This window comes from Magnolia sinica, chromosome 13 (assembly GCF_029962835.1).
Source record: "Magnolia sinica isolate HGM2019 chromosome 13, MsV1, whole genome shotgun sequence".
Lineage (NCBI taxonomy): Eukaryota > Viridiplantae > Streptophyta > Magnoliopsida > Magnoliales > Magnoliaceae > Magnolia > Magnolia sinica.
Genome location: NC_080585.1, coordinates 45,484,383 through 45,497,850, shown reverse-complemented (window position 1 = coordinate 45,497,850; position 13,468 = coordinate 45,484,383). Strand labels below are relative to the sequence as shown.

The window sequence follows — 13,468 nt, the reverse complement described above, 5'->3', positions numbered from 1 at the left end:
ATAGGACCTGCCTGTCTGCCCACGCAACAGCGCATGACGCTGTGTGTCCTCTATCAGCAGCAGCAGCAGATGCTGCTGCTTCATATATATATATATATATATATATATATATATATATATATATATATATATATATATTTGAAAAAGGGATTTTCTTGTGGTTTTTCCTAGGTGGGGCTTGCATCAGTTGAATCCAACCCAACCACTGGATTCTAGGACTCAAGACGGACCAAACAAGCCCAATATGCGATGTGTTTTGGCGTATAAAAATATCAGAGTGGATTTTAACAGTGAAAACCACTGTTTTCGACGCTATGGCCCACCAGAAAATCGGATTGGTTTCATTTTTTGGCTTAACGCCTAAAATGACTTGGGAAATAGGATGGACAGTGTGGATTAGATCCATACATCAAGGTGGGGCCTGCATAAGCAGCCCACCGGAAATTTTAAACCAAGCTGATATTTTTGTTTTTCATGTGCAACTTCCAGACCCTACTGGACGGCCTGGACAGTGAATGTACAACGGGTTCTCAGCTGGCCCATCTGGTCATCGTGGGGTCCACCTAAGATTTGTATTTCCATCATCCAAACCCTCAAAAAGGAAGGGGTAGCAAGGTGGGTTGTTCCCCATATTTGGACGATCATGTGGTCCGTTGGATGGACGGTCTGGATATCATGTACACTCATCAAGTGGGCCACAAAATATGAGAAGGAGAGAGAGAGAGAGAGAGAGAGAGAGAGAGATAGGAGACGATGATAGAGGGACCCCGCCACTATCAGCCCCTCATGGTTACAACACATACATCATAATGGGTCTCACCTATAAGTAGGCCCTCAAATGCAAATTAACGATAGATCACCCACCAATCGACTCTTTCTTTAGCTCCTTGGACTTGTATGCTCCTTGCCTACAACTTTGATCGAGGTTGATGGTGATTGGAAGGTTGAGATGGGAAATGAGAAGGTGGGAAAGTGGGCCACACTTGTTGTTTTGGAAGAGAGCTTGGGGAGGCTTGGACATGGGATATTTTGGGTTGCTTATGAGGTTTGAGAAATGAGAGAGAGAGAGAGAGAGAGAGAGAGAGAGAGAGAAGTGATGGGATGACATGGGATAGGTGTGATGGGTGATGGGTGGAGTGATGGATGAAGTGATGTAAGAGTTGACTTTGGGGTAGCTTGTGTAAGAGAGAGATAAGGGTAGAGTATGGGTTACTTGTACTTGACTTGATGCGTGATGTGTACTTGATTGATGGGATTGATGATTGATTGATGGGATAGGTCGTAGAGATTCTCTCGAAATTCGTAACGCGCGGCGTTTTCCTCGATATGAACGCGAGCCCACATCTCCTGTCCTGAGTATCGGTTTGGTACGCGAGTCGCAACATTGGAACCGCGGCGATGGCACGGTCGCTAAGATACAAGTTTCAAGTTGAGTCGACTCAGGTATACAGGACTCAGCTTAGGATCATGCGCAAACGTCGGATACGGGTTAAGGGTTGCTGGAATTCGACCGGAAGGACCGCGGAAGCTTATGGAATGGTACAGTCTAGGATACGGGCCTTACAAGTTCAATCCGGAAACTAGTAATCGGAGTCTCTATACTCAGGTGCCGATTTCCAATGTGTGACAAACATACACTACCGCCGAAAGCTCTCGTAAGAGGCTTTAATTGGTTTTCAATCAGTTAACCAACAGCCTCAGTCTTAATACAAGGATATACGTTTACCCCCGCCGGAGGTTCCCATGGAGACTAACACGTACACACTCGTATACGATGAATTAGGCCCTAAATAAAAGGCTAGGTCATATACAAGAACCTATCGAGTTTAGGTTACAAACTCTTACCCTCAATCCTACACAAGGAAAGAGAGCATGTACTCACAAATTGACACTTTTTTAATTGAGCCCCTCATTTGATGTGTAGTCTCGGGTTGCTTGATCGATGCTCTCTCGTACTTCAATCAGCTCCCATTTTGCTCTCCCGATCATTTATGTGATGTCTTGCGAAGGCTTCAACTCCAAGATCAAACATTTTACATGCAATGATCCATCGATGTGACCAAGGTGATGGGAGTTGGGTGAAGAATCCCCTACAACATGTGGGAAGATTGTAATTTCTTAGGGGATTCACCTATATGGGTATTCTAGACCGTTTAGACAAGGATATGACTATTAGTTCAAGTCTAATCTCTAAAACAAGGTAGAGACTAAGCTCATCGCCTTCATTGAGGTTGGAATCTTCTTTCAAGTGATAAATCACAAGAAAGATGACTTAAATCCCATGATTTTAGAGGCTTGGAATGTGGAATATGGGTGGGGAATCTCCAAAACTTTTATTGCACCAAAAATCTATATTTTTACTCAAAAACCAAATGCCCTTTTTATAAAAAAACCTAATTTGCAACGATTATAAAATGACTAGTTAACGGATCTGTCGATAGGCTCGAAAGGCCCGATGGGATTGAATATCCTTCAATAGGATTGAACAGTCTGTTGATCCCATCAAGAAAATCCAAAATTATATCTGATAGTTGTTAGGCTCATTCTTTGATCGGATTAAGTAATCCTTCAATTCCATCGTCTCATCGACATTTTTTATTGAGAACCCCTCAAAAACTTTTATTTGAGGAATATATTGTCACAACAGCTTAACAAATCTTCTAACATTGCTTATCATATTCCAATTAGACTCCTAAGACTAAGGGATAATCAAAACAACATTTACCTATTAGGCCATGATCAACTAGAAGGATAGGGTTGTCTTGGGTCAATGTTAAGGTCACCAAGGCATCTCATTCACTTGTTCTTCACTTCATTGATATTCCAGTCTTCATGCTTCTTCGATCTTTAGCTTCCAAGGACTTAACCAACTACATGACATATGAACTCACGTAATTGACAAACAAGGTGCAGAAATCAGTGAACTAACAGGCAACACAGTCAACAAGGACAATACATTTTGCCTGTTCCAACCTACTAAGAATGGTCTTTAAAAGTAATAAAGTTGATCCAAAGAATGGTCATTCCCGTTCATGAAGATGGCATTCCCACACTCGACCAAGGCCACTAGCATGGTCCTTGCATATATTCCAATGATCGAATCGTCGCACATTCCCTTCCTCATATTTCACAATCGAATCACCTCATAGTCCCTTCCTAAATGATGAAAACCTCGTGTAGTCCGTTCTTTATCGATGGACACTACTAAGAAATTTTTAATTTCTATTTGAATGTAATTAAGGACGTGGTATTTCACATCCTCGGATGTAATAAGAATATAAATATCAATAAAATTGAATTAAAATTTCTGGCTTCTTTTATGATTACAATTTCAACGAGTAAGAGATTGTTTTGCATATGTGAGCGATCACAATATTAACGAGTTAGCAATGGCAATTAGAGTGATCTCTAAATCAACAAATGAGCGACCACTATCGGAATGTACATGTGATCATGCTATGGACAAGTGTGCGATCGCCTTTAGAACGATCGAGAGATTGCAATTTGGATTCAATTTTTGAATTTGTATTGATTGGGTTATGCTAGAATCTGTTGAAAATCTTCTGCAAGCTTCATATGGGGGAGTGGGGGGAAAGCCGATAAAGCTAAATGGAGGATGATTCTTATGGTTGTTCCTGGGTCACATAGGGTGTTAGAAATAATAGATGCTTTCGGAATAAAAGCATGGGAGTTGATTAAAGGGCTCATGTCAGATTGGGCAATTTATGTAAAGGACAACTTGGCGAGTAATATTTTTAGATATTTTTAATAGTGTGTGGGTCAGTATTTTTTTTGAAAATTTTACTAAGATGACCCCAAGGAAGGGTTGTTTTAAGAGAATAGCATCCCTTTTCATTTCTTTCTTTTTTTTTTTAATCCTCTTTAGAACTTTTTATCTTTTACAAGATCAAAATGTCATTGCCTTTATGCATTGTGCCTGCATTCATGGGAGCATGCTTCACAGTCCATATCCCAATGCAACATTGTGGCCATTATGTGGTTATTGGGCCCACTTGAAGGAATATCCAATCTGTCATTCTCTTTGTGGCCCATCATTTCAGTAGGAAGACACTATTTTGAGTCGGATAGGAGCCTCTCTATGGCCCCCAACAATCGATACCGGCAGTCATTCCCTCTCAATTGTTTCATTGTGGCTAGCTCCACCTTATGTGGATGGAACTCATTTTTAGCCCATGATATTGAATTAAATTTTGAATCCAATGAACGGAGTGGATTCGACACATACCCCACGGTGGGTCCCACAACCCTTGGCATATGACCACCTAGACTCTTTAACACATGACCACCTAGACCCAACACATGACAACCTCAACCCTCAACGCATGACAACCTCGACCTTGACCCTTCAACACCAAAAGGGCACCACCTGTGGGGCCCACCATCTAGTATGTGTTGAATCCACTCCATCCATTAGAGTCAGCATTTCATAAAAGGTCATTGACCAAAGAATGAGCCACATGCGCAAATCAGGTGTACCACACTACAAGAAAACAATTGAGAGTGAACATCCAACGTTATCATTTGGTTGGGCCATAGAGAGCTCGTATCAAGCTGAAGCTAGTGCATACCCAATGAAATAGTGAACCATAACGAGAATGAATGAATTGAATCTACCATCACATTATAGCCACCTCATGCATCGAGAGTGAAACTTCGAAGCTTTTTCCACAAGTAAAATCAAGTACGGCATTACTACCAAAAGCAAGAGCATTTTGGTCCATGAAAAAGAGAATATGTTGTCATAGGTTTAAAATAAAATAAAATTAATAATAATTTTTTATTTTATTTTTTAAAATGAAAAGAGAAGCGACCATACCTTGAGGTTATTTTGGTAAAAATCCCTATTTTTTTGCTGCAGGCTTTTTAATAATAAAAAATTTATCTCTAAAAAAATCCAAAATCACCCTTGTATTTACTCATGGGTCACCAACCCTTTTACCACAGTTGTTACTGGCTATCATTACACGTCTTTACACCTGTTACCTACTCCCTTTGCTACTGTTGCACGTATGTAAAAACATACACATGCACACGGGGGCACAAGTGTAAAACACGTGTATGAGATCTCATCCATCCATAAGGTCGGAAATCATCTGTAATCCTTCTGCCTATTGCTAACAGTTGCTTCTTGTCCTTCCACACAAGCTACGGAAATACCACAAAGGGTGGTATCTGACCTATTTTGAGAACATACTGGTTTATTAGGAATACTTAGAAAGGCAGGGGGGAATCTGGGTATAGGCCAAAAGGCAGTGTTTGTATGTCCAAATCCCAATATTTAAACATCTCAATTTCTAGAAGGCATTTTTTTGTTTTCTTTCAATAACACACATTGAAATTAGGATTCAGGACTGCGAACTGCAGATGGATACCTGGACAAAAATAAAAGAGGTCCCGGGAACATCTGATGCAGACCAAACCTCCTGGGCTTCCAAGAACTCTCCATTGTAGCTTACAGACCTAACAAAGCCATTTAGGACTAGTCCATTTAAAAATAAGATAGTCCACTGACAAATCAGTCATCTTGATTACCTAGTCTGAGAGGGGTCAAAGATTTCATCGATTCAACTGCCACGCAAACTGATCAACAGCCACCATTGCACGAGATGCAGAACCAATTGAACCATCATACCTGTATATGGATCAAAGAAACACAAATATTTAAATGCTAATTACAAGTTCTCCATCACAAGCCACACCAAGGGCACATTTGGATGCCCCGTTGAATTGACTTGCAATTTTTTTTATCAAGGCAAACATGAATATCTAAATGCTTTCTTGCCACAAACCATATCAAGGGTGCGTTTGGATGCATTGCTGCTGAATCGACATGCGATTGTTGGTCAAATGCAATGGGAAGGACTGAAGGAGTCAGCATTCAAATCATGGGTCTGGGCTCTGAATTGCAATTATGTTGCTTTCAAGTTAGATGGTAAAAGAAACTGCAATTCGAGGCCACTTCCCCATTATGAAATATTAGGAAACATCATTATTTTTTGTTATTTCCTCTTTTGAATGAACTAAATATTTGCAATTCAAACTGGTGCAGCCAAAACACACCCCAAGTTTCTACATGACCATCCATATTCAAACATGCTGGTACCATAAGCCCATCAATTTTATTTTATTTTATTTTAACATGAATAAAACTTTTACATGTTTCAATCGACCCTTACATTGCAACCAACAGAAATGCTGCAATCTGCATAATGATAGCGCCTTCACCAGCAGGTTTTGATGTATTCACACACCGTGCACAAAACCAGTGCTCGTGGATTGACGTGACCAGATCTGTAGACACCATTTATCAGAAGTGAATACCAATTAAATCATTCAAATCATGCGGAACTTTGGGGGAGAAAAGCTAATGCATGAAAGTCAAGAAATAATATTGGACACCTATTATCCAGGTATGATGGATTTGAAAATGCATATTTACTTTTGACACTAGAAAAAAAAAATGCTAATGCACTGGGCCATTCATCAGGTGGGACCCGTCATGAACGTATCCGGTCCAAAAGATCCGGCCAATTGATTCATCATGTGAATCATGTGAGCAACATATGCACATCCAATATGGATTGTGGGTGATTTCTTCCCATCCATCCATTTACCTCAGATGAGTGCAGTGGCGTGGCCTGATCTTTCTCACATGTATGCTTACCGTTATTCAATTTATTGCTAGGCTGGAGTGTATTTGGGAAGCACAATATCGTGTTGCCCTCCCTCACATCTTTATATGTTGATCGCCCTCTTTCACATCTTACACACCCATCACCCTCCCTCTCTAAGCACATCTTTACACTCTGATAACCCTCCCACTCTAAGCCAAGTATTGATCAATTCTATTATGGAATCAGAGCATTGATCCAAATCTGGGCTCCTATGCATCTCGAACCTATAGAGAATGGCAAGTTGAAGAAAATCAGAGATCTGCTGTTTTGATTGGGGTAATCTATCTCCCAGTTTAAGGTGAAACTCACGAAACCAATCTGGTTCTGCTCTAATCGCCGCATGTTGCTGAGAAGAGATCCAGCATGATTAATTTTTTGTTGAACCAGTTGGGTTGAGATCTGATCGTGGACACCGGGATTTTTTTCTTTTTTTCCTTTTTCTTTTAAGAGCCAGCTGTGTCCATTCTTCCCTGGAACAAAGATCTGGTCAGCGTGATCAGGGCATCACAACTATTTCATCAGATTTGCCGGTGCTGATGTCATGGATATATTTGAGAAGTCTGCATTTTTTTTCTTTTTATAATCTGAAGTGACTAACTGTCAATTTGTTGATAGTTGTTAAGGTGGATATTGATCAGATTTGTAAGCCATTGTGATTGATCTGAATTTTTTTTTTTTATATACCATTGGTTTATTTGTATCTTTGGCTAATCGAATGGTTGATTTGAAACCAGAAACCAAGGCTGACACCCAATAGATTGCCGCAATCAAACTGCGGGGTGTCAAAAACTATTTGCCCTGGGCCCGCTCCGTAAAAATTTCCCTTCAATCCAAGAGAAAACTGAAGCATCTGACTGATGACTGGCCTGTGGAAGAATCAGACACATACTCGCAATGGAAGGAAAACAATTGCCAAGTCATGACCTAGCTATTTCATAGCATGGAGGAGATTATACTGCAATGTTATATATGGTGAAAGTGCCAAGGAAATATGAGCAACAACTTTATTCTAATGAGAAGAATATCCAATGGCTGTACGACATCTTCAAAGAGTTTCAAATGACTTAGTATCTGTATGAGCATTGTGCCCGATTTCAAGGATTGTTCAGATGAATGGAAATTACACCATGCCTTCACTCAGAATATTGCTCAACAGCAACGTCAAAGAGAGGAGATTGGAATAGTCCTCTTTCTCACTATAGTGCACCCATACCTAGAACCTATTAAGGCCCAACTATGGTTTTGAATGATGGTATCGGCCGCTGTATCAGCCTCGTGGAAAAAAGAAACGATATGATACGGCGTTGCGTATCGAAATCGAGGCCATATCGGCCTGTATCATCTCGTATTGGTCAGATTTTTTTTATATACGAAAACAAATATCAAAAAGTAGGAAAAATGAGATATTCATGAATCTTTCTTTCTTTTTTGAATTTTGACCGTGTATTCAATGGTGTATTGGACCATTCTTTGGTAAGAATGTTGTCCTGACAGGTTGACCTACTATAAGTTCTGGTATTGATTTTTTTGATATAAACAGTAGATATATATCATATATTACTAATAGTCTAATATGATTATACATGAATTACATTTAAAGTTTCAACTTTCAACACATTTATATAAAAAAATAATTAATAAAAAATTTTGAAATTGAAGAAAACTAGACATAATATTTGAAAGAACCCCCCACCCAAAAAAAAAAAAAAAAAAAAGAGCAAAGCAATATATTTGAAAAACAAAAAACGAAACAAAACATTTTCTGAAATTTTGACAGAAATTATCCTAAAAATAAAAATAAACAAACTTTATTTCTGATCAAACCCGATGTAGATCTAATAAAAAATGCCTCCCCTCTCCAGATTTGTGATCAGATTTTAAAAAAAATAAAAATAAATAATTAAAAAAATCTAAAATCTAAAATTTTTAGAATTTTCGACGGATTTAATAATAAAAAAAACTTAAGGGTTCCCCTCTCCAGATCTGAGATCAGATTCAAAAATAAAAAAGTTCTGGAATTTCCAGAATTTTCAACAGATTTAAAAAATAGAAAAAAAAAAAAAAAAAAAACTTTTTCCGATTATATCCCTAGATCTTAATCGGAAATGGTTCCCCTCTCCAGATCTGAGATCAAATTAAAAAATGATTTTCGAAAATTTCAAAAAAAAATCAGGCATAAATATGCTAAAAAAGCCCAAAAATGATCAAAACGATCGTTAAATCTGGTAATTTTTGGTAGATCTAGGGATATAATAAACATTAATATGGATTTCAACAAGGATCAAGAGGGAAAAAAAAAATGAATTCTTTTTTTTACATTTTTTTCGATTTTTTCAAAACCGGCCCCAAACTATTTCGATCCTTCAAATCAGTTGAAATCCAATGTTTTGATCCTCCAAGTAGTTGTTAATGGCACCAAAAATCTCTATAAGTTGATGTATTTAAGGGATTTGAAAGCTTGGAGGATAAATGATGAAGAGAAATCGAAAATGGAAAAAAAAAAAAGGAACATTTTTGCCCTTTTCATGCCTGTATCGATCTGACCGATACGGGTACAGCATATCGGCACCAATATGGGTTGTAACGGCCGATACAGACCGATATAGGCTAATGATACCAATACGGCCAATACAGGCCCGTATCGCGTATCGTATCGAGCCAATACGGATATGATACACCTGTATCAGCCGATATGGTACCAATATTTGGATATATAGGCACAACTGTTTGGGATGTGTGTGTGACTTATCCGATGTATTTGCTTGAGTGACATCTGTCTCAGCACCTCCACCCTTGTCAGCCCCACCACCATCAAGTGAAAGCGTAGCTTTGATCACCACCACAAGATGACAAGGTAGTGGCCGTGGAGGTCATTCAGGAAGGAAAGAACGGAGTTGTAGTTTCTCAAGTGATTCGATCGATCAACATTTTTGCATTTACTATAAGAATACAAACCATATAGTGAACAAGTGTTGGAATCTTCTTTACAGGGTTGGACCCCACCAAGCAAAATCCTGCACTACATACTGGTGATGGTTCATCTATTGGCGACTCGTCCAGTAGTAGCTCCTCTGGCTTTGGTGACTCTATCATCATGATTCCATTCTCGTGGGCTGACTACCAAAAAAAAAAAAAATCGTGGAAAGACCATGGAGTCTGATTCGGTTACTACTCCTTCGGCCGATGTAGCTAACTCTGATAATGCCCTGTTCCATCCTTTGGTTTATCGCCTTAGGTGCTCAATTCCAGGGCTACAAATCATATGACAAGTATGTGTTCCTTACTCCCTCCCACACCTCAATCCCTTGCTCTTCAATTTCCTCGATCAATTGGTCCTTGTCTAAAGTCCATGATCGGGAAAGCATTTTCCCAAGCACACACTAACCTTACTATAGGTTTTGTATGTCCTTAAGTTTACCCTTAAACTTTTATCTGTAAGCCAAATAACCAGAAATTTGAACTACTCAACAAACTTTTATACTTCTGTGTCTTTCAGGACCTCAAGACCAAGGCGATGGTTGGTGGGGGGCGTGAACTGTGCCTATATTACCTCAACCTGGGATCACTGGAGCTGCACTCAGCACACACGTGACTCCATCACGGTGGCGCTACCGGTTAAGTCATCCATTTTTGGAGTCCCTTAAAAGCTTTGTTTCATCACTATCTTCTATTTCATCAATATAGTGTGAATGTTAGTAAGATAAACACCATAGATCTGGTTTTTTTTTTTTTTCCTAGGATAGATAATCAGATTTCCGCTACTTTTGCTTTAATACATCAGATGTGTGGGGTCCTATTCAGGTTCCCAGTTTAAATAATTTCAAGTATTTTATTACATTCATTATGATTATTCTCACATGACCTGTGTATTCATGATGATAGATATATTAGAAGTTTTTACATATTTAAATCTTTTTCATTCTGAAATTCGTAATTAGTTTCGCAAATTATTTTCTGATCTGATAATGCCCCCAATTATCTCTTCCTCTCCTTCCGGGAATACTTAACCTTGACCAACATCGTTCATCAAACCTCTTGCCCGTACACACCGCAACAAAATGGGTTGGCAAAGGGAAAAAATCAGCACTTGTTGGAGTTGGGAAGATCACTTGTTACAAACATGAATGTTCCCAAATATTTTTGAAGTTTCGTGATTCTCACCGCATGCCATCTAATTAACAGGATGCCCTCCACGGTGCTAAGGGGTAAAACTCCTTTCTCAGTTATGTTCCCCAGCTTGTCTCTGTTTCACTTACCAGCCCGGCTGTTTGGGTGCACCACCTTTGTACAAAGACAGAGTTGACACACAGACTGTCAAATGCATTTTCCTTGCATATCCCGCACCCAGAAGGGGTATCGGTGCTTTGATCCCGTTAGTAAACGTGCCTTTGTTATTGCTGATGTGACATTTTTTTAGTAAACGCCATACTTTTCTTCTCCTTCTTGTGTGAGGAGGAGGCATTGCCAACTCTTATATGCCTCTTTGCCTAGCTCCTCCGCCTTCAATGGTCTCTAATGCTCCTTCCGGCAGTACGTGGATCAACAACACCTATCTCCAGTGAACAACAATTCCAACGGCCTCCAATTCTAGCTCGTCACAGTCAACCTTGCCTAGGGGTCCCACATTTCAGGCCTAGACCTACCCATCACTTTCTGGAAGCGTACTCGCTCTTGTACCTTGCACCTTATTTCAAATTTTGCATCTTACAACCAGCTAAGCCCCTCTTTCCACACATACGCCTTGTTCCTATCAAAGGTGACAAGACACACATCTCAACATGATGAACTGGCTGGCAAAAACCCATGGAAGAGAAGATTGCTAGGCAATGTATTGGGACTTGAGAATTGGCCTCATTGCCATGGTCCTATCCGTATGGACACGCCCTTTGCCAAGCCTGCGAGTGCCTTCATTTTGCTTTTGTCTTTCTCAAGCTTGAGCCCCAACCTAGGAAGTGGACAGTCAGTTGTCAGTGGGTTTATACTATCAAATACTAACCCAATGGATTGGTTAAACACATGAAAGCTAGGCTTGTTGCAGAAGGATATGCTTAGACTCAAGGGCTAGACTACAAGGAGACCTTTTCTCAGGTTTCTAAACTAAATTCTATTCAAGTTTTGATTTCTGCGGCAGCTAACAGGTCTTGGCTGCTAGATCAGTTGGACGTGAAGAATGCGTTCTTGAATCAAGATTTAACTGAGGAAGTTTACATGGAACAACCTCCCGAGTTTATTTGATGCAGGACATGAAATTAAATATGAGGTGCAAGATTTCAAGCTTTAGATCATACCAATTTCTAAATAATCACAAATATCCACGTCCCACATACGTTCAAACATTCAATAAGGGAAATCTACGGGGGTCCAGCCTACACACGTTTAGGGCTGGATCAAGTAAAATTATAAACCAAACAATACCCAAAGGAGTGTAAGATTCATCCAATCCTGCAAAGGACTGCTCCCCAATTCAAGAGAATCATCATGTTTCAAATAGGGGAAAACCTAAGGTTTGCAAAAGTTGGAAATACTTGGAATCTGGGATTTTCTCGTGTTAGGGTTTGAGATTTAAGGCAAGAGAGGAGAGAAATAGAGGAGAGAGAAGAACCTGAGAAGGATTTTGCATGTGGACAGCAGGCCCACCTAGGCGCACGTGCGTGACTACCTGGCTACACATGCGTGGGGCCCACGAAACTGAAAAAGGCCACCTAGGGCTTGATCGGCCAGGGGAGGCCCACTCTCACACCAAGTTTCGCGACGATCCGCCTTCCGGCGTGTGCGTGGTACTCCGCCAAGGTTTCAGCCCCTCTGGTAGGCCAAAATCTGGAAATCTGTTGTAGTAGGGAACTTGGGCACAAAAAATGATAAATATGAAGATGGGATGGCTGTGGAAGATGGTGGATGTAAGGTGGAGGAGGTGGGGACGATTTGGGATAGTTGTGGCTTCGCACCAGGGTAGTTAGCCCTTCGAGGAAGGGAGGGTTTCACACCCAATTAGCTTCTTCAACTCAGAGGGATAGAGAAGAAAAAATGCAGAATTTTATTCATAAACTTTAATGAATAAAAACCTACATGGGGTTGCCTATTTATAAGAAAACCCTATACCCCAAAAGTCGCGCCATGTGCGCACACTAAGACTTAGAGACAAAGTAACAAAAATAACAACTAATCAATGCAATCAAAACCGTTCATGATATTTCTAATAGCGATAATTAGGGGTGCACATTTAACCGGTAGAACCGTAGAACCGGACCGGAACCGACCAAACGGTCCGGTTTGGTCCGGTTCTAGAGTGCACCGGTTCCGGTTCCGGTTCCAAAAATCAAAGAACTGGTGACATCGGTTCGGTTCTCGGTTTGGGGGTATGTAGAACCGAACCGAACCGTGAACCGATCTGTAGAACCAAACCATGGATCCGATCCGTAGAACCGAAACGTGGAACCGAACCGATGTATTTTTGCACACCTTATAATTATTTTCTCTAGAATAATTATTTTCGTAAATGTATTTTTGAACACCTTATACAACATCTAAACCATTCATCAAATGGACCACAACATGGATGGACATGGGCTTGCAATTGGGCTGGATTATAAAAAGCCAAGAACCGTGGAACCGATCCGGAACCGAACCAGTGTTAACGGTTCGGTTTCGGTTCGGTTCTAGGGTGCCAACGGTTCGGTTCTGGTTCCAAATTTCCTAGAACCGTTAGGAACGGTTCGGTTCCGGTTTCACCCCAGAACCGGACCAAACCGAACCGTGTGCACCCCTAGCAATAA

The 13,468-nt window shown here is 40.2% G+C and overlaps 1 protein-coding gene across 6 annotated transcripts in view; it reads right to left on the bottom strand.

The window, feature by feature from the left end:
- Positions 1–1,638: 1,638 nt before the first annotated feature.
- LOC131223710 (uncharacterized) overlaps positions 1,639–13,468 on the bottom strand; it is a 33,149-nt gene continuing 21,319 nt past the window's right edge. For 3 of the 6 annotated variants that reach the window (XM_058219187.1, XM_058219189.1, XM_058219192.1), the window contains 2 exons: positions 6,198–6,312; positions 5,260–5,653 (listed from right to left, as the gene is read on the bottom strand). In XM_058219187.1, coding sequence (XP_058075170.1) covers positions 5,578–5,653; positions 6,198–6,312 — 191 coding nt within the window. In that variant the 3' untranslated portion in view covers positions 5,260–5,577. Of the gene's footprint in view, positions 2,091–4,919; positions 5,199–5,259; positions 5,654–6,197; positions 6,313–13,468 lie in introns of those variants that run through there. The other 3 variants (XM_058219191.1, XM_058219190.1, XM_058219188.1) reach the window with 3 other exon arrangements.